The sequence below is a fragment of the Microcaecilia unicolor genome, chromosome 12, assembly GCF_901765095.1.
Source record: "Microcaecilia unicolor chromosome 12, aMicUni1.1, whole genome shotgun sequence".
Classification (NCBI taxonomy): Eukaryota; Metazoa; Chordata; class Amphibia; order Gymnophiona; family Siphonopidae; genus Microcaecilia; species Microcaecilia unicolor.
In genome coordinates, this window is record NC_044042.1 from 70,968,767 (window position 1) to 70,990,219 (window position 21,453).

Below are 21,453 nucleotides of genomic sequence, written 5' to 3' on the forward strand. Positions count from 1 at the left end.
CTGTGTTGTCGCAGGACCCCTCATCTCCTTGTCTGGTCAGTCTCCCCCCCTCCTTTCAGGTCTCCCTACAGCCCTTCTCTCAGGACTGTGGGTCGCCCCTCCCCCCTTCACCTGTGCTGTCAGGACCCCCTCCTCCGCCTCCATCTGTGGTCTGTGTACCTGTTCTGGCCCTCATCCTCCCCTCCTTGTGCCTGAACTGTTGCTTAGCCTGTGGCAACAGTGGAGAGAGCTGTGCAGGACCTCCTGTTCCAACCCCCTTGTCATGTTTGTAGAGAAAGAAAAGAGGGAAAAAGAGGAAAAGTGGCATAATGTTTGTAAAAAGGAAGAGGGGCACGGCAGGCAGCGACCAGCTATCAGCTGTGCAAGTGTAAACAAAAGAAAACAAAAAGGAGTTTTGTGCTGCCTGTTCAGTCCCAGCTCGTATTCTCTCGTATTCGCTGCTTGAAAGGACAGGAGGGGAGGGTGCACAGCAGAAGCTGACTTACTTTGCCAGATGCGAAGCAAAAGCTCCTGCCCTTGTTAAACAAAAAGGAGTTTTGTGCTGCCTGTTCAGTCCCAGCTCGTATTCTCTCGTATTCGCTGCTTGAAAGGACAGGAGGGGAGGGTGCACAGCAGAAGCTGACTTACTTTGCCAGATGCGAAGCAAAAGCTCCTGCCCTTGTTAGTTCTACATTCAGCTGCCAAGGCCACCGGAGAAAACAGAGGGAGGAGAAACGGGTGCAGAACTCCTCCAGCACGTGTGCACAGCAAAGCGAGTGACGCTCCTCCCGAGTGAGCCCTTCGCCTCTGACGCTCCTCCCTTCTTCTATTTGACTTCCCTGATAGGTCCCTCATTGGTGTGATACTCCTCCCTTTTCCTGTTTCAGTTCCCTTTGATAGGTCAGAGCGGTGCAGCTGTGACGCTCCTCTCTTCTCTGATAGGTCAGGGCAGGGCAGAGATGTACTCTGATAGGTCAGGGCGGGGCAGATTCAGATCATGGCGGCGCACAGATGGACTGTGGTTAAAAGTGGTTACAGAGCTTCGAACATACGAACTTTTGAAGCCTCAAAGTGTGGTTCAGAACGTTCATGGTGCTTTTTATGTCCAGTTGGGGCGTGGCGTAGGTCGCAGATGGGGCGTGGCTGAGGGCGGTGGTGAGTAGTCCGAATAGCCAGGAGGACTACAGCAGTTCAGGACTTCACTGCCACAGTTGGAGGGAGCTTCAGAACGTTCAAGGTGGGATTTATTTATATAGATGGTCTGGAAAATGGAATGGTGAGTGAGGTGATTAAATTTGCAGATGACACAAAACTATTCAAAGTTGTCAAAACGCATGCAGACTATGAAAAATTGCAATAAGACCTTAGGAAACTGGAAGACTGGGCATCCAAATGGCAGATGAAATTTAATGTGGACAAATTAAAACTGATGCACATTGGGAAGAATAATCCGAATCACAGTTACCTGATGCTAGGGTCCACTTTAGGAGCAGTGGCATAGCCACAGGTGGGCCTGGGTGGGCCAGGGCCCAGCCACTTAGGGCTCAGGCCCACTCAACAGTAGCACACGTTTAGTGGTAGCTGGTGGGGATCCCAAACTCCACCAACTGAGGACTTCCCCCCTGATGGTAACTAAAACCTACTCTCTATGATACCGGCATCTGCACATGCTCAGTTTTCAGCGCATGCCTGCTGCAGACTGCCAAAGTGGAAAGAAGCGTTTTCCCGCCAAATGAGATATTTTTTGGTGGGGGGGGGGGGGGGGGGGGGGGGGAGGCAGAACACTTGGTGCCCGCCCACCCACCTCTTGCCTAGGCCCACCCAAAATCTGTTGTCTGGCTACGCCCCTGCTTAGGAGTCAGCATGCAAGAAAAAGATTGAGGTGTCGTTTTAGACAATATGCTGAAATCTTCTGCCCAGTGTGCAGTGGTGACCAAAAAAGCAAACAGAAAGATGCTAGGAATTATTAGGAATGGGTGCAAAATAAGACCAAGAATATTATAATGCCTCTCTATCACTCCATGGTGCGACCTCACCTTGAATATTGTGTTCAATTCTGGTCGCCATATCTCAAGAAAGATATAGTTGAAATAGAAAAGATTTAAAGAAGAGTGACCAAAATGATAAAGGGAATGGAACTCCTCCCATATGAGGAAAGGCTAAAGAGGTTAGGGCTCTTCAGCTTGGAAAAGAGATCGCTGAGTGGGGATATGTTTGAGGCCTACAAAATCCTGAGTGATGTAGAACGGGTAAAAGTGAATCGATTTTTTTTGTTTTACTCTTTCAAAAAGTACAAAGACTAGAGGACACTCAATGAAATTATATGGAAATACTTTTAAAACAAATAGGAGGAAATATTTTTTTCACTCAAAGAATAGTTAATCTCTGGAACTCGCTGTCAGAGGATGTGGAAACAGCGGTTAGCATATCTGGGTTTAAAAAAAGGTTGGACAAGTTCCTGGAGGAAAAGTCCATAATCTGTTATTGAGATGGACATGGGATTGGTAGCATAGAATGTTGTTACTATTTGGGTTTCTGCCAGGTACTTGTGACCTGGATTGGCCACCGTTGGAAGCAGGATACTGGGCTTGATGGACCATTATTGGTCTAACGCAGTATGGCTATTCATATGTTCTAGGAGAAAAAGCTCTTTAAACAAGTTCATCAGTAAACAAAGGAAAAACAAGTGGCAAATGCACAAGTACAGTACTCCAGGAACCATATGTGGATCAAGCCTGGTCACATGAATGGTTGTTAAGAAGTGGAAAGCTGAAACCTAAGGATGAGAGATTGATAGTTGGAACCCAGGACAGCAAATTATGAACAAGATGGTTCACCACGAGCTGGTACAGCTGACATTTTGTAGATTCTGTAAGAAACAGCTGGAAACAGCTACTCATCTCATAGCTGACTGCGAAGTGCTGATGGCAGCTGAAATTTTGTAGATTCTGTAAGAAACAGCAATTCATCTAGTAGCTGCCTTCGAGGTGCTGATGGCAGAAAATTTTTATACAGAAAGGCACAACAAGGTGGCACGACTCATTCATTGGAACATTACATCAGTGTTCTGGAAAAGCATTGGGATCCTGACCCTAAGAAAAGAGTAGAAAACAAAGAGGTTATGATCACCTGGGATATCCCTAATCCGACTGCTAAAAAGCTGGATTCAAGAAAACCAGACACAGTGGTAAAACTGCAAAACAGCAGAACAGCGTTAATCCTGAGCGATTACTCTGTGAATCCCGTGGAGAGGGAGAGGATCCTCAAGTACCAAGGAATGCAGTCTGAGACCAACAAAATGTGGCAGAAAGATTCAGAAATGTTTCCCATCTTTTTGAGTGCCACAGGATTGATCAAAAAAGACTTTCCAAATGCACCTGGGTAGGTTGCCTTTACATGTTACATCTTACAAACTGTAGAGAGAAGCTCTCTTTGGCAGAATACAAATTCTACGTCAAGTGGTAGTAGTAAATGTAAGAGACAGAAATTATACTCTACCAGGCTTATTTTCGAAAGAGAAGGGCGCCCATCTTCCGACACAAATCGGGAGATGGGGGTCCTTCTCTCAGAATCGCCAAAATCGGCATAATCGAAAGCCGATTTTGGGCGCCCTCAACTGCTTTCCGTTGCGGGGACGACCAAAGTTCACGGGGGCGTGTCAGAGGCATAGCGAAGGCGGGACTGGGGCTTGATTAAGAGATGGGCGTCCTCGGCTGATAATGGAAAAAAGAAGGGCGTCCCTGACAAGCACTTAGCCGACTTTACTTGGTCCATTTTTTCTTGCGACCAAGCCTCAAAACGGTGCCCGAACTGACCAGATGACCACCGGAGGGAATCGGGGATGACCTCCCCTTACTTCCCCAGTGGTAACCAACCCCCTCCCACCCTAAAAAAAACTTTTAAAATATTTTATGCCAGCCTCAAATGTGCAGGACGTCAGACTCACAGAAACAGAAGCCTGCACGGCCGCATTGCTGATCTGCAAGGGCAGGCTTCTACATGGAATGTTGCTAGTGGAGGAGTAGCCTAGTGGTTAGTGCAGTGGACTTTGATCCCGGGGAACAGACTTCGATTCCCACTGCAGCTCCTTGTGACTCTGGGCAAGACACTTAACCCTCCATTGCCCCTGGTACAAAATAAGTACCTGAATATATGTAAACTGCTTTGAATGTAGTTGCAAAAACCTCACAAAGGCAGTACATCAAGTCCCATTTCCCTTCCCTTTCCCCTAGGAGGCTGGGCTGAGAGGCAAAGATTGAGCTGCCAGCCATATATAGAGATGTACAAATGGAAGAATAAGAAAAGGAAACTGAGAAATGGGAGCAAAAGCTAAAAATAACTTGAGGAGAGAATGCAGAGACAGAGATAGAAACTGAGAGAAGGTAGAGTACAAGCAGTCCCGAGGAGAGGAATTATACTGGAGATACATAGGTTGGAAACTTGTTTCTTTTACATTGGGAAGGATTCTCTGCCTCTTGGTTCCCGTCCTAGGAAACTGGTCTGAGGCAAAGGCTGCCCCAAGGTGGAGCAAATGGTGATTATCCATCTTTCTCAGCCTATTCTGTTCTGTTGCCAGTGTAAATAAGGTATTTTTGAAATCTGCAGGGCTGGGCACAACACGGTAAAAGATTTCCCCTTTAAAAATTGCTCCTGTCTAACAGAAACTAGGCTCACAGGTTCCAACGCATCTAATTTAAACCAGGCTGTTCCCTCTGACTACTCATACTTATTTTACAGTGACTTCCGGTGACGTCATGAGCTAAGGAGCAGCGCGCTGCCGAAGCTCCGAGACCCCGATCTCCAATAAAGTGGAAATACAGAGGTGGAACTGACTGAATCGCTCCATTATATGGAAAAATACTTAACAACACTACCGGCAGATATGGCTCAAAAGTCGGTGAAGAAAGACAGGAGTAAAGCATGTGGCGGAGATGGTAAAATGGCGGAGGAGGCCGGGGCCACCGGACTTGCATTTACAGACGTCCAGCTAGCACAGCTGACGTCGGCGGTAGAGAAAGCATGGGAACCCAGGTGGGTAGCGCTCACCAATAAATTGGAGTCCTACCAAACAACGTTGGATGGAATGGGAATCCGCGTAGGAGACCTAGAGGCGCGAGTTTCGGCGGTGGAGGATGACTCGAGAGGATTTGGGCCGGATATTGTTGCCATGCGCCGCCAACTAAAAGAACAGAGGAGTCTGCTCGACGATTACGAAAACAGAGCACGCAGGAATAACATACGGATTGTGGGACTGGATGAAGCGCTGCCTGAGAGGAATCTAGAAACCTGGTTAGAAAATTGGTTGTCTAAAGAACTGGCACTTACAGACACGATGGGGCCAGTAGTGATTGAAAGGGCGCACCGCGTGGGCCGCCGAACGGAAGAACATGTCCGCCCACGTGTAGTCATTGCAAAAATTTTGAACTATCGCCATAAGGTTGAAATTCTCCAAGGATTCAAGCTTAAACGTGATTCACTGAAATATAATAATAAGAACATCTTGATTTTTCAAGACTTTTCTACACTGGTACAGGAAAATAGAAAGCAATACCATGCGCTGTGTTCAAAGCTGGTACAAAAGAATATACGCTTTGCGCTCCAATACCCTGCTCAGTTGAGAGTTCATGTGCATAATACATGGCATACCTTTAATACGCCGGAGTCTGCAAAACAAGGCTTAGTAGAAAGTAAAATTCTTGATGATATCTGACAGTGAACTAAATAACAAAATGGAGGAGCGTTCAGTGGGGGCCACATCCCCTTCGAAGTTATATAAGCAAATTGTATGTATGATATATAATGTTTTATTGTAATATGGAGTTTGGGGTCTCAAATGCACACCGGGGTCTAAGCTTCAACGTCTGAATAGCTCAGTCGAATGAAGCAGGGTGCATGCATGGCAGGGGGGGTTAAGGAATGGGAGGGGGGTGGGGGGGTGGGAAGGGAGACTCTTTCCTAGCTTTAAGGACTTGGAATAAGCGGGCAGTTCAGCAGATGGAAAACAAAAGTAGGGGAAAGGTGAGAGTCTTGCTGGGACTGGAAACTTGTAGAATCTTATGTCTGATGTATACAAAGAGCAGGGGCAATGGGAACGCTTATAACAATGAAGAGATATGCCAATTAGATTAATATCTTGGAATGTGGGGGGCATAACCTCCCCAATAAAGAGGAATAAAATATTGACGGCCCTAAAAAGGCACAAAGCTGATATAGCTTGCCTACAGGAAACACACCTCAGTGCAGTGGAACATGCTAAATTGCAGAGATCCTGGGTGGGGGAGTGTTATGCCGTGGACTCTAAGGGGCGTAGAGGCGGCATAGCAGTCCTATTTCGAAAAGGGCTAGCCTGCAAAGTGGTAGTAGTGGAGAAGGGAGGGCATGGTAGAACTATCACATTGAGGGTGTGGATACAGGGTTTTAGTTTTTTGCTGGTGGGAGTATATGGTCCAAATGACTGCAATAAGGAATTTTATCAGACCTTGGGTAGCCATTGCCTTCAACAGGGAATGGATAAAATACTAGTTATGGGTGATTTTAATTTAGTCTTTGACCCGAGGGAGGACTTATCAAATCCGACCTCAGCACATTATACTGGACAGAGGGCGGGAGAGCTGAAAATGTTGGCCAAAACATTAAATTTAGTAGACGCGTGGAGGGCTCTACACCCAGGGGAAAAAGACTACACACATAGATCACGTGCCCATGGTACCCTAGCGCGATTAGATTATATTTTAGTAGAAAGATCAATGTTTTCACAAGTACAGGCAACTCATATTGGGCCGGAAGAAATATCGGATCATGCAATGGTGTGGCTGGATCTACAGGCACCCGGGGACAGAGCTGGGGGGGCAGGATGGAGATTTTCCGCATATTTATATACAGACCCCGCTTTTCAAAAATACCTAACGAGTAAATGGGGAGACTATGCACTTAACAATAAGGAACATGCACAGGAGGATCCCATGTTGTTTTGGACAGCCTCGAAGGCAGTTTTAAGAGGAGATATTATAGCCTATTGTTCTGTAAAGAAAAAGCGTAGAGCAGCAAATATTTTGCAATTAGAGAAGCAGTTCTTAAGAGCCAAACGAATACACGCAAAAAACCCTACCCATAAGACCTTAGAAGAACTGAAAACAATACAAGTCACCCTAAACACTTTAATACATGAACATGAAACCAGATCCACGATTTATTATAAATTTAAATTACAACAATTTAGCAATAAAACGGGAAGGTTGCTAGCTAAAATAGTTAAGAACTGGGGGGGGGCCAAGAGTGGTGGCCGCATTACAAGATGAAAGAAATGGGACCACTTCCTCACAGCAAGAGATAGGAAACATTTTTACTAAATATTTTGCCTCGCTCTACTCTACGGGCGAAGCGCCTAATGTGTCTCTGATTCAGGATTACTTAGAAAAAGCAGGGCTTACCAAGTTGACAGGTGAGGAGTTGGAAGTACTTAATGCCCCCCTGAATTTAGATGAACTACAACAGGCAATTAAACGATTAAAGTTACGTACAGCCCCTGGACCAGATGGGTATGCTGGGGAGTATTATAAGATGCTACCTTTGGAAGCACAAGCGGCGCTCTTGGAACATTTAGATGAGGTGGTCACTACAGGTGGTTTCCCCCTATATGCTAATACCGCGCTTATTACTTTGTTGCCAAAGCCTGGGAAGCAGTTAAATAGAGCAGAGGACTTTCGACCAATATCATTATTGAACGTTGACATTAAGTTATTGGCGGGGATGCTGGCTGAGAGGCTTGCAAACTATTTACCTAAACTGATAAATGCTGAGCAAGTAGGATTTGTTCGTAACCGTCAAGCTACACATAATGTCAGACGACTCCTGCTAGCTATGGCGCACTGCCAGGAAAGAGAGAACCCCGCTATAGTGGTGAGCTTAGACGCCGAAAAGGCATTTGATAGGGTGAATTGGGGATACCTATTCCATGTGATGCAGGCCATGGGAATCTCAGAATGGTTTTTGCAGGCAGTCCGGGCTCTTTATTGTGATCCAGCAGCACAGGTTTTGGTAAATGGCATGAGGGGAAATGAATTTCAAATTAAGAGGGGAACTCGGCAGGGCTGTCCCTTGTCTCCAGCTCTATTTGTAATCTCACTGGAGCCATTTTTGCGCACACTCACGGCCCACAAAGATATTAAAGGTATATTGGTGGCTGGTCATCAGGTAAAAGTAATGGCATTCGCTGATGATTTGCTAATAATGGTGACAGATCCACCAAGGTCCATGGGAACATTATTGCAAGAAACAGATAGATACGGACAGATTTCTGGTTTCAAACTAAATTTGTCTAAATCATCTGCCTTGGAGATAGTTGCAGGACCACAACATGATTGGAAATCTAAATTCCCCCTTACTTGGGAAAAGCACTCTATCAGATACCTAGGAGTCCGCATATCAGCAGACATGTCAAAGTTATATGATTTTAACATACAAAAATTGCTGGTTGACACTAAACTGAGTTTACAGGCTTGGAGCGAACTTCCGGTGTCCCTGTTAGGGCGAATAGCCCTATTTAATATGATCATAGCCCCTAGATGGATATATATATTCCAAACCATTCCACTATATCTGAAAAGAAGGGATGAACGAATTTTGAATCAATACCTGCAGAAATTTCTCTGGAAAGGGAAAAAGGCCCGCCTCTCTGTCCCCTCTTTAAGTATACCAGTGGAATATGGAGGTTTGGGCCTCTTAAATTTAAGGTTCCTTAACGTAGCTAGTGGAATGAGACATATAAGTGATTGGTATAGGAATGCCCATGACTATACCAACACCACTCTAGAGCTGAGTCTTTCGCAGGGGACACATTTTAGTAACTACTTACACAGCACTGGTGCACCGATGCCATATTCCCTGAAGCATTCGGGAATCATGGTAACAGCAAAAGTAGTGTGGGGTTGGATATGCCGTTTACACCAATTCTCTGCGAGGGTAACCCCATTTCTGCACATTAGTGACAACCATGCTTTCCCCCCAGGTCAGATGTATGCTGTATTTAGGAGGTGGAAAAGTAAGGGTATTGTATACTTGTTACATGTATTGACCAGGGAGGGCCATATACGAGAGTTCTCAGAATTGAAAAAAGAATTTGGACTACTTGACAGTGACATTTTTTACTATAGACAGCTGAGCCACTATATTGCTTCTCTACCTTGGACATCACTTACTGAAGATGTACAAGAAGAGCTCTCGTCGGCCTTCTCTCTGGAGTCACAGCAGAAAGTACCCATGACATATCATCATAGACATATACGTGATACAGCCCCAGAGGTGGAATACCATAAACTAGCCCAATTGTGGGAGGCAGATTTACAGGTACCTGTCACATCACAGCAATTGAAGACCCACATTTTGCAGATCAGAAGAGTCACGACCTGGGCCACACATTGGGAGTTACAATATAAAATGGCTTTAAGATTGCATATACCTCCAAAGAGAGCATTTCATATGGGTCTTTCACCATGGGGAGAATGTGCAAAGTGTGGCAGCGTGGGAGCAACATTGGGCCATATGTTTTGGTCATGTGTGGGTATTCAGAAGTTTTGGAAACTAATTATAGCCTATGTTGCCAAACTGTGGGGTCAATCATGGCATTATGACTCATCCTTGCTTTTTGGCTGCCCCATTTTAGGGATGAAGCCCAGAAAGGGATATACTGCGTTTGTTCTAAGGGCTGTAGTTGTTGGCAAACAGGTAATCTTGACTGAATGGCTGTCATATCAATACCCCACCTGGCAGCAATGGCGTTCACGTATGGTATCTCTGTTGCGTTTGGAACGCATGGCTATAAAAAACTTCGACTCCAAGATGGGCGAGAGATTCCAGCGGAGATGGTCGCCATTTTGGGATACAATGACTGCTGCAGCAAGAAGTCGCTTGTTGAATTCTTAAGCCCAATGTTTGGTATAATATAACGGTAGAAAGGAAAGAGATTAAGAGGGGAAGGCAGAGGGTAGGGGGAGGGGTTGAAAGGGGGGGGGGACAAAATAAAAAACGAAGTTGAGGGAAATACTTTGTAAAAGTATATGGTAATGGAGATGTTTTCATACTCAGTTTGCATATGATAAATGTATGTTACAAATGACCTTGTGACCTCAATAAAATAGATTTAAACATACTTATTTTACAGCAGACCAAATCGTTGGGGAGCTGGTAATAATTTTTAACTCCCGAATAAGCATCTCTCGACATGATATCACTTCTGTCCTCCCTATACAGCCTTTACAATTCCACCTTCCTGGCCCTATCCCAGTACATTTCTTGCTTACAGTACATCCCCCTCCTCAAAATACCACCTTTTTTTACTTTTGCTGCGCTCACTGTTGGTTGATTTTTGTCTTAACCATGCTCATCCTATTATTCTGGGCAACTTTAATATTCATTTAGATAATAGTAGCGCCTCTTTTGCCCCAGACCTTAAGGGGCCCTTTTACTAAGCTGCGTAAGCGTCTATGCACACCCAGTGTGCACCAAGATGGAGTTACCGCCTGACTACCGCATGGCTCTTGCGGTAATTTCATTTTTGGCATGCGTCCGATATGCGCGTCTGAAAATTTTTTTTTCGGGCGCGCGTAACGGATGCGTGCCAAGTGGCATTTGATGCACATAGGTCATTACTGCCTGGATTCTTTACCGCTAGATCAATGGCTGGCGGTATGTTCTCAGACCCAAAATGGACAGCGCACCTTAGTAAAAGGAGCCCTGAGACTCTTATTTCTGATCTCAGTCTAACCCAGCACGTTCTTTCTCCCACTTTCCGTTAATTTTTCCCCTATTTCAATTCGGCCCCTACCCTGGTCAGACCATTCCTTTCTGTTTTTGTAACTTTACACCTCCTACTTCACTTTCCGTATCCTCAATTAGAATATACCCTTTCAGAGATCTCTCTAAAATTCCTGTATCCACCCTTTCAGACGATTTACAACTGGATACCGCTACTGTCAGTGCTTTAACTCTAGAAGAACAAACCACCCTTTGGAACTCTGATTGCAGCAGGATTTATAATCTACCTGCCTCCTCTTTAGAGCAGATGGTCTCCTATTAAAAAAAAAAAAGTTATTCAGATCCACAGTACTCAACAGAATTACGACTTTTAAGGCGTCGGCTCTGTCGGGCAGAAAGGAAATGGAGCCATACGTAATCCCACTCTTCTGTTCTTATCTATAAATCATAAGAAAGCAGTTCTTAATGCAAAAAAAATATTACTCTTCCAAAATTACCAGCGCCCCAAATACTGCAATTTTATATCACACCCTTGAACAGCTAACTACTTTCAAAACCTCTTCATGTAAAGAAGACAGACCTTTCCCTCCAGCACGGTTGCTAGTTCCCTTTTTCCAGTCAAAAATAGAGAAACATCATATAGGCTATCAGCCATTCCCTACCTTCTTCCTCATCACCCATTAGTTCATCTCTGGTTTCCTGTACGTCCTCTTACAGTACTCTACTCTATCCAATTTTCATATTCCCACTTCCCCTGAGGTTTCCAGAACAATTTCTCAAATTTGATCAACTTCTACTTCCTTAGACCCTTTACCCACCTTTTTAGTAAAAAGACATCAGACAGTTTTGATTCCTTTCCTCCATTCTATGGTTACATTATCATGGTTATTTGGCTTCGTCCTTCAGTCTTGGAAGAATGCAATCATATATCCTACAATGAAAGATCCTAAACTTTCATTTATTGACCCTTCCAACTACAGGCCTATTGCCACTCTGCCTTTCCTTGCAAAGATAGTTGAAGCCATTGTTAATTCTCAGCTTGCTATTTTTTTTAATTTTTATTACATTTGTACCCCGTGCTTTCCCACTCACGGCAGGCTCAATGCGGCTTACATGGGGCAATGGAGGGTTAAGTGACACCAATGTGGCCGCGCAGGCTTCTGCGAGTCTGACGTGCAGGACGTCAGACTCACAGAAACAGAAGCCTGCGCAGCCTTCTACATGGAATGTTGCTAGTGGAATAGCAACATTCCATGCAGAATCTCCAATAGTAGCAACATTCCTTCTAGAAGCTCCAATAGTAGCAACATTCCATGTAGAATCTCCAATAGTAGCAACATTCCATGTAGAATCTCCAATACTAGCAACATTCCATGTAGAATCTCCAATAGTATCTATTTTATTTTTGTTACATTTGTACCCCGCGCTTTCCCACTCATGGCAGGCTCAATGCGGCTTACATGGGGCAATGGAGGGTTAAGTGACTTGCCCAGAGTCACAAAATCTGCCTGTGCCTGAAGTGGGAATCGAACTCAGTTCCTCAGTTCCCCAGGACCAAAGTCGACCACCCTAACCACTAGGCCACTCACTAACATTTTACATCCCCGTCAAACATGCTTCTGACATCATAGTACAGAAGCTTCCCTATTGGCACACCTGAATATTACTTGTTATTTTCTGGATAAGTCTCGGCAGGTACTGCTTCTTTCTTTGGATCTCTCAGCTGCTTTCAATCCCATCGGTCCTTCAGTTTTGCTTTCTTGGTTGCACTCCATAGTATTACTAATTCTGCTTATCAGTGATTGAAATCTTTCCTTGAAAATAGACAATACATAGTTCACTAACACACAATCTAAACCATTTCAGCTTATTTCTGGAATGTCTCAAGGGTCCATTCTCTCTCTTTTACTCTTTAACATTTTTCTAGCCCCCCCCCCCTCCTCATTTTATCTCAATCTATTGACCTGACTATATTTGTATATGCTACCATCCAAATTCTCTGTCCCATCTATTCTTTAGATCCCAACGATATCTCTTCCATCAGCTCATGACTTAAGCTTATTATTAAACTAGTCCTTAACCCAGAGAAATCTAAACTGCTCTTACTTTCTCCAGCTGGTTCAGCTACTTTTATCTTCTCCTTTTCCCTTAAACGGGTTTTCCGTTAGGATAACTCAATCCACACACATTTTAGGGTTCATTTTTGATTCCTCTCTCACTTTCCATGAACAAATTTCCAAAGTAATTCAACAATCTTTCTTCAAACTGCGTGTTATCTGATCTATTCAGCCATTATTGACTACGTTAAATATCTTTATTCATTCCTTGGTCATCTTTCAATTGCTGCAATTCTCTGTATTTAGGTCTCTGAATTAAAGATCAACGTCGCTTACAATTAATTCAAAATACTGCTCTTCAGCATCTAAATAAATTTGAAATGTGCTCACTGGCTTCCTATCTCCCACTGTATCATTTATAAAATTCTACTAATAATCTTTAAAACCCTTGCAGTCTCCGAACCATTATATCTTCTAAGATATCTTGCCCCATATACTCAAAGTAAAACGTTAAGGTCATCCCAACGTAATTTTTTATCCATTCCGTCATACCGAGAACTTCATCATGAACATAGCAGGCACGCAATGTTTTTGTTTCAGGGCCCAAAATTCTGGAATTCTTTACCATCTCATCTCAGACAACTAACTTCACGTCCTCACTTTAAAGCTGAGTTAAAAACTTTCCTCTTTCAGGATGCTTACAACTAGTTTTTCCAGAATACATCATTGGTACCTGGCTTACAGGATTCCCAGCCCTATTGTGTTTACCCTAATGCCCTCTTTCCTGTCTATATTGTAGTTCTCCCTTTATCCCTTCTGCTTCTTGTTAATATTTTATGTCATTGTTCTGCTTTTAGATTGTACGCCGCCCAGATGGATTTCTCTATTGGGCGGGATAGTAAATTTTAAATAAACTTGAAACTCCTCTTTGGCAGCTCTCCTGTATGCTTTAGTAAACTTTTGGGTAGAGTATTGGGCTTGTGAGCCTGGTGTCCTTCCTTTACTCTGTGACTTCCAGCAGCTGCAGAGTTTGTGACTCTTCCTGTCCTGCTTCTTTCCCCAGGGTATGTACATCTTTCTGCACACTGTGAAAGGAACACCTTTTGAAACACCGGACCAGGGCAAGGCTCGCCTGCTCACCTACTGGGAACAGATGGATTATGGAGTCCAGTTCACAGCATCACGCAAGTTTCTGACCATCTCACCCATTATACTGTGAGTGTGTCCTGTCACACATCCACACAAACACATTCAGACCCATTTTAGATAGAATATAGAACTTAGAATTGATATGTCCATCCATTTTCAAAATTGACAACATGGAAAATGTCAGCGGAGGCCTAGACGTATATGTCTGCCATTTTGGAAAATTCCACATGTAAATGCTCCTAATTAATTTAGAGGCTGCAATTTTGAGGGGTTAAGGAGGAGACCTCCCTTCATCCCTTCTGTAAAGGGCTGCCCTCTATATACCTGGGCCCAGCTCCAGGTGCTGACATTAATCTATTTAAGCACATTCATGCATTTCCTTCTGAAATGGGGATGCTCTTATAGAGTTTGGTTCCAGCTAAACCTTGACCCCTTGCTATGTGCACATGTTACAGATTAACCTGTGCAAATCCCTGCTTTGAAAAATTGGGTTTTCTACTGCTGATGTTCTGCTTGTTAAGGCAGTACATATGGTGAGAGCAGACTCTAGCTGTAAGATCCCAGTACTGAGTCGTCCACATGCAGTTCTGCCAATGTACCTTTCTCCCACCCTGCAGCATCTCCTGCCATTCCAGTACCAAAACCTTCATACAACAGCTCTGTCAATGCACCTCACTCCTGCCCTGCAGCACCCCTGCCATTCCAGTATTGAGACCCTTACAGCGTTGCCAATACACCTCATTCCTGCCGTACAACATTTCCTGCCACTCCAGTACCAAGATCTTCACACACAGTTGTGCCAATGCACCTCACTCCCTGCCCAGCACCTCTCCCAATGCACCTCAGTCCCCGCCCGGCAGCTCTTCCAATGTACCTCACTCCTGCCCTTCAGCACCCTCTACTATTCCAGTACTGAGACCTTCACACACAGCTCTGCCAGTGCATCTCATTCCTGTCTTTCTTATGTACCACATATGCCTCTCATATGAGCAGAGCATATAATATTATTAACATTTATATAGCACTTAAATCTTTGTACATGTTCCACATTCTGCTGTTGAAAAAGTACAATTGAAAATGCGTTAAAGTAGATATATACAACAGGCTGTGCACCTTCAATGAAAGAATAATTATAGAAACACTCATACGGTAATCCTATATAATAATTCTCACCTCCAACGTTCGAATGTGCCTGGGACCGTGCCTCCCTCGGAGGTGGTCTGCTAGGCAGGCACGCACTGACGTCAATGACGTCAGTAACAACTGATTCGAAACCAAGGGGAGGAGTACTACTCCTCCCCCTGCCTCGGAATCAGCTGTCACCCCCGCGTTACGGCCCCCTGGACCCCCGTTCCGCGAACCTGGCGACCCCCCTCCCCTTCGCGCCGAAAACCGCCCCCCCCCCCCACCGCCGTTGTCGACTACCTGTGCTGACGGGGGACCCAAACCCCCGACAGCCGAAGTGCTATTCTTCCCTTCGCGTTGCTTCCTCAATGCTCTTCTCAATCTCTTCAAGTTTCTGTGCGTGCGTCAGACATCAGACGCACGCACAGAAACTTGAAGAGACTGAGAAGAGCATTGAGGAGCCAACGCGAAAGGCAGAACAGCACTTCAGCTGTCGGGGATTTGGGTCCCCCGTCAGCACAGGTAGTCGACAACGGCAGCGGGGGGCAGTTTTCTGCGGGAAGGGGAGGGTCAGGTTCGCAGAAGGGGGGTCCACGGGCCGCAACGTGGGGGCGGGGGGGGGGGGGTTGAAAACGGAGGGAGAGCAGACTGTAAAACACAGAGGGAGGGTGGGGGATTGTCTGCCTAGCGCCCGTTTCCTTGGTTTCAGAAAAGGGCCTTTTTCCTAGTTAAGAATAAGAAGCCAAAAAGTGTACCAATTTTGCACAGAAGGATAGTGCATTTTTTGCCCATCCTTCTTTACAAAATAGCTCAAGTGCTTTCAGGTTGTTTGGGGTTCATCTGCGGATCGCAGTCTTCATGTCTTAAAATGGATTTTCAGTTGGATTTAGGACTGGAATTTGACTGGGTCACTTGAGGCTTTCTTCTTGCTGAGCCACTCCATTGTTTCTTCTGCTTTATGCTTAGAATCATTGTCCTGCTGAAAGGTGAATCTTTTCTCCAGTCTCCAGATCTGTGGCAGTCTGGAACAGGTTTCCCCCCAGGATCTGCCTTTACTTTGCACCATCCATCTTTTCCCTTGATCCTCACAAGCCTCCCTGCTGCTGCAAAGCATCCCACCACCATGCATGACAGCAGGGTGATGCCTTGTGTTGTAAGCTACACATAATCACTTAGCATGAAGACAAAAACATTTCTCTCTGGACTTCTAAGACCACAGGACCTTCTCCCCAGTGCATGTAGTGTCTCCTAAGGGCATGCAACCACACCATATGGCCTTTCTTCAGCATTGGCTTCCTTCTCATCTAGTTCATATTTGTGGAGTAATCTTGAAATTCTTTAACAGGCAAAATGTTCCCTTTGTAGTTCTTTGAAAATAATCTTGGGCCTCATAGCGACTTTCCTCAGCAATTTTGTTTGTTAATCAAAAGCTACTGATTTTGGACAGATGATCTGATTGAGGCAGTAGGTTGGTGGTACCAAACTGTTTCCACTTGACCTTGCTGAACAGGACAGTGCTCCACAGGATACTCAAACACATTGAAATGTTCTTATAACCTTCCCCAATCTGTGCCTTTGAATAACTTTTTATCCCAGAGCTCTTTCAGCAGCTCTGTATATGAAATGTTTAGACCTTTGCTTCAAATTCACTTCATGCAATAGAAACGGTTTGATTCTTCATCCAGGAGTATTCAGATCAGCTCAACTACTGTGACTGGAACTAATTGGAGCTTGTCAGGGGAAAGGGTATGAAGATTCATACAATCGACTATTTGGTTTCTTCTGAAGTACCTCTTGAATATTTCTATAATTGTATTTTCACACTGAAAATGTAGGGGATAATATTTGGCCTGTGGCAGCCGGGGTTTTCTTAAATGCTGACTGCTGCTGGTTGAATTGTAACTGGATATTTAGTGTTGTACCCTATCTGGGCACAAGCTCCCCGATATTCAAAACCATTTAACTCGCCGGGAACGGCACCTGGCCGGTTACATGGTACTTAACCGGCTAAGCACCAATATTCAGTGTCTGGCCGGCTATGTTTGGCTCAGTAGGTGACATATCTTTGGTCAGTTCCAGCTTAACTGGCCAGCGTTGAATATTGACTTGGCCAGTTAAGTACCAGAAATAAACCGGATATTCAGTGCTGGTCACCGGAAACGACCCGGCATTGAATATCCAGGCACAGCTGCCTCCCGCAGTCTGAATATATCAGCCCCAAGGTGGCTACTGCCAGTATTTAACAGTGGTAACCTAGATAGCTATCCAGAGAGACTTAAGACAGCTTTTTTGCTGTCCTGAGTTAACTACAATTATCCAGGCAGTGCCGCTGAATATTGGTGGTGCCTGGGTAACCCTTGGCATTAACCAAATTGTGCCATGGTGGCCTGACCAGATTTTCAGTGGGCGCTGGCGGCCACAGTCTGAATATTATCCTCTACATTTTTAGTGTGACTTTCCTTCCTGGTTAAGAATTTTAAAATATTTTCTTATATATTGCCTGCAAGCCCAAAAGCTATTGAAGCATTGTCCATTCTGTTACATTAGGTATCTCCTGTCCCTGCAGGGCTTACAATCTCAGTCTGCACCTGAGGCAACAGAGGGTTAAGGGACTTGCCTAAGATCCCAAGGAGCTGGAGTGGGATTTGAACTGGGCTCCCCTGGTTCTTCCCAGTCCACCTAGCTGCTCTAACCATTATGTTACTCCTCCGCTCGTGCCCAAGATCACATTAGGCCTGTAGAAAACATTGTGTAGATTTCTACTGTAATGCGTTTTGAATTATGTTTTTTAGATAGCGAAAATATACAAGGGTGTGAAGACATTTACAAGGCTTTGTGTGTAGCTGCTCTAGGTTTAAGAACATACTCTTTTTCTTTCTCTCCTTCAGATACTTCCTGACCAGTTTCTACACCAAGTATGACTACGTACACTTCATCATCAACACAGTATCCCTCATGAGTGTGCTTATCCCCAAACTGCCACAGCTGCACGGAGTACGGATCTTTGGCATCAACAAATATTAAGAGTGGGAGTCACCCTTTCCCCCCCATCACAAGTTAGGGAAGGCCTGTGAAGAGCAGACCATCTGTTTTCTGGATGGGAGATTTGAACACTTACCTCGGTGCTGCCTCATTGCCTGTGCATAGATCATAGATCACCAGAGTAGCAGGAGCATTAAAGGGCCTAGTCTGCACAGGGTCAGGATAGAGCAGGCTTTAGATATCTTAGCTTGTTTCAAACATAGGGAACTGTCTGTGGGATGCCAGGCTTCGAGCAGGAAAGGAAGGAGTGAGACGAATAAGGACCATGTAAGCACTTCAGTTTCTGGAGTCCTAAAGAGTTTCTCAGGGGCTAGATAAACTTTAAACTAGAGAACCTAGCAAAATATTATCAGTTTGATATACCGCCTCTTTTGAAGCACGAATCGAGGTGGTTTACATATAACTATACAGGTATTTGCCCTGTCCCTGATGGGCTCGCAATCTAAGTATATTGTACCTAGCAGTTTGATGTTGGTCACTTTAATTCAATTAGAATTTTTTTCAGGAGGGGGAAGGTTGTGCTTCTGGCCAGCAATGATCATGTCCCCGGCACTTCCCTTTTCACCTTTTTGCACTTTACCCAGGGGTTTGCAGATGAACAATGTTAATAACTCTAGGATTTTGGATAAAATGCAGGGCTCGGATTCCTGCCTCATGACTACCATTGGCCTAGAGTGATAACACCGAGCAAGCTGGGTCCAAGTCAAGAGGAGCTTGACAGGAAGGACAGAAATAAGATAACTGTAGAGCAGAGTAAGGAGAAGTTTCTTCTCAACCTGTACAGAGTGTCTAACTCTTCCTGCCTGTGGCTGACTGGATTTCTGGGACTTTCTCTGGTAAAGGGTCTGTACACTTTTTCTTTTGATCTCTGCCTTTGTATATTATTGCTGATGACTCTGATTTCCTCTTCTCATGCCTTTTTATACACTTTTGGCATTGATTTTCTCATAGCAGGGGAGCATATTAGCATTCTGTTTTTCAAAGTATCTGGGAGAAAGTAAGCAGCATTCAAAGGGGGGGGGGGGGGGGTCTGAATCATGGCTGCAGACTTGAGGGCAGGATTGTCTGCAACCATCAGGCCGTAGGAGGCCCCTTCCTATTCCTTTTACATTTTTAAGGTTCTGAGCAACTTTTTCTCCTGACTGCTGTAGTTACAAAGTTAAGGGAAAACTAAATGCATTGGCCCAATCAGAAATGTCAGTACTGGTATGAGACCTTGGAACATTGGATATTGAGTTAGTTAAAACGTACTGCTTACTATGTAAGAGTCTCAGTAAGAACACTTGAGGAGGTCGAATGTAGCAAGAAGTGATATTTTTGCACAGAAAGAGCTATGTCCATGTTTTGCCTTATCTTGCAGGAATCCAGCACGCCCATTCTCTGACTTATAAAACACACTCTGAGTTTCAGCAATATAATTGCAAACGGAGTTTAAAAAGTTGTTTTGCAATTGTAGTAAACTCAATGCCAGCCTGTTGCCCTTAAGGGCCTTCTCTCTTTTTACATTTTAGAGGCCGTGTCTTGTTAAGGTTGGGCTCCTTGTTTAATGCCCTCCCCCCAAAAAAAATCAGTTTTCAGCTAAGCTTTGAGATATTTATAGAGTGCTCCCAGCCTTTCTTGCTGATGACAAACAGTAAGGAAGCATTCTGAGCTGCTTAGATGCAGGGAACCAGGAGAAGCCCTCCCAAGCTGTATGTTCTCATATTATATTGCAGAGAGGAATCAGTTGGAGCAGTCCTTTCTTTCCTGTCTAGGGCTGTACTTCTGGTACCTGTCCTTGAGTTGTCTGAGAAGAGACAGTCTGTAATGGAGTGGAGGAGTGGCCTAGTGGTTAGAGCACTGGTCTTGCAATCCAGAAGTGGCGGGATCAAATCCCGCTGCTGCTCCTTGTGATCTTGGGCAAGTCACTTAACCCTCCATTGCCTCAGGCACAAACTTAGATTGTGAGCCCTCCTGGGACAGAGAAATACCCAGTGTACCTGAATGTAACTACTGAAAAAGGTGTGAGCAAAATCTAAATAAATAAAATACAGAGAGTCATACCCTCATGGTTAAAAATCTCCAGAACTAGGGCAAATGCCATTTGCTTACAATTTAGTATCCTGTTACAAGCAGTCTTGGGCTGAAGAGCTGGGCCTGCCCCTGACTCAATGTGGTGTTTATTCCCTGTGAATTTGGGAGGAGTCATGACAACAGAACTGGCCTTCCCCTCTTTGCCCTTTGGGAATGGTTAAGCAAATTGGACACCAAAGCTAGTTATGAAACTTTGCACAGCAGAGATGGGCCTGCATGCATAGCTGTGATGATCACATCATAGAGTGCCTGAAGGGCCTGTTGGATATCATGTAGCTGTATATTACTTTCTGATTGAGCCATAAAGCTGGGGAGGGAAAGAAATAGTCAAGAGAACTGAGGCAGGACAGAGCAGCTAGATAATCAGAGGTTTGCAGCTGCAAAATGCATTACACATAATAACTGAGATAGATTCTGCCCAGTACAAGGAACTATTTTTTTGTCCCCTGCCAGCACCTGAATGTCTACCCCCATCGCTGCAGTGTTAGGCTGGTGTGGTATGTCCATTATATTTACCCACAATCAGTTGTTTGAAAAGGATATGTACATTTTTGTGTGTGCTATTTTTAAAAATTAATTTTATGAAATGAAAATGTGTGATTTGCTTAATGCTCATAAAAGGATTTTGATGGACCAATCATTTCCTTCTCTATGGAGCAGGTGCATGGATCTGTTGTGGGGCTTGAACATCAAGGGGTTATCACAGACTGCTGATAACTTGAGCTCCTTTTTTGGGAGAAAATCTTTTTCGATAAATGCAGAGGGACCTGCTGTCAATACTTCAGCCAGAGGCTTTCACCAGCTGCGCTTCAATTGGGGAAAAATACACTTTAATAATAATAATAATGATAGTAATAATAATAATAATAATTTAAGAAGGGGCTCCATCCAACACTTCCTGAATATATTCCATTGGTGGGGGTTATGATACCCAAATTGAGATAAAAAGTTGTAATTGGAGGGCTCTGCATCTTTGTATGACATGTAATATATTTTTCTTTGCGGTGTGATATTACTTTGGTAGACAATGGAAATATTGTTTAGGTAATAAATATAACAGTCATGTGTTTAAATGACCCGGTGTGCATACACCACTTTCAGCTCCTTTTACAAAGCTGCACTACCATTAATAAGGTTCTGAATGCGAAGAAACCCATGGGATTAGAATGGGCTTCTTCGCATTTACTGTGCCGCTAATCAGTAACACAGCTTTGTTAAAGAAGCCCTAAGTAAGCTGAAGTCAGTTTCGTAGGTTCTGGTCTTGCTTTGTAGATGG

At 44.4% G+C, this 21,453-nt stretch overlaps 1 protein-coding gene across 2 annotated transcripts in view; it reads left to right on the forward strand.

Annotated features, from left to right (window-relative positions):
* Positions 1-19,975, forward strand: part of ORMDL3 (ORMDL sphingolipid biosynthesis regulator 3) — a 36,614-nt gene extending 16,639 nt beyond the window's left edge. For both annotated transcript variants that reach the window (XM_030221582.1, XM_030221584.1), the window contains exons 3-4: positions 13,852-14,003; positions 17,951-19,975. In XM_030221582.1, the coding sequence (XP_030077442.1) occupies positions 13,852-14,003; positions 17,951-18,086 (288 nt within the window). In that variant the 3' untranslated portion in view covers positions 18,087-19,975. The remainder of the gene's footprint in view (positions 1-13,851; positions 14,004-17,950) is intronic.
* Positions 19,976-21,453: the final 1,478 nt, after the last annotated feature.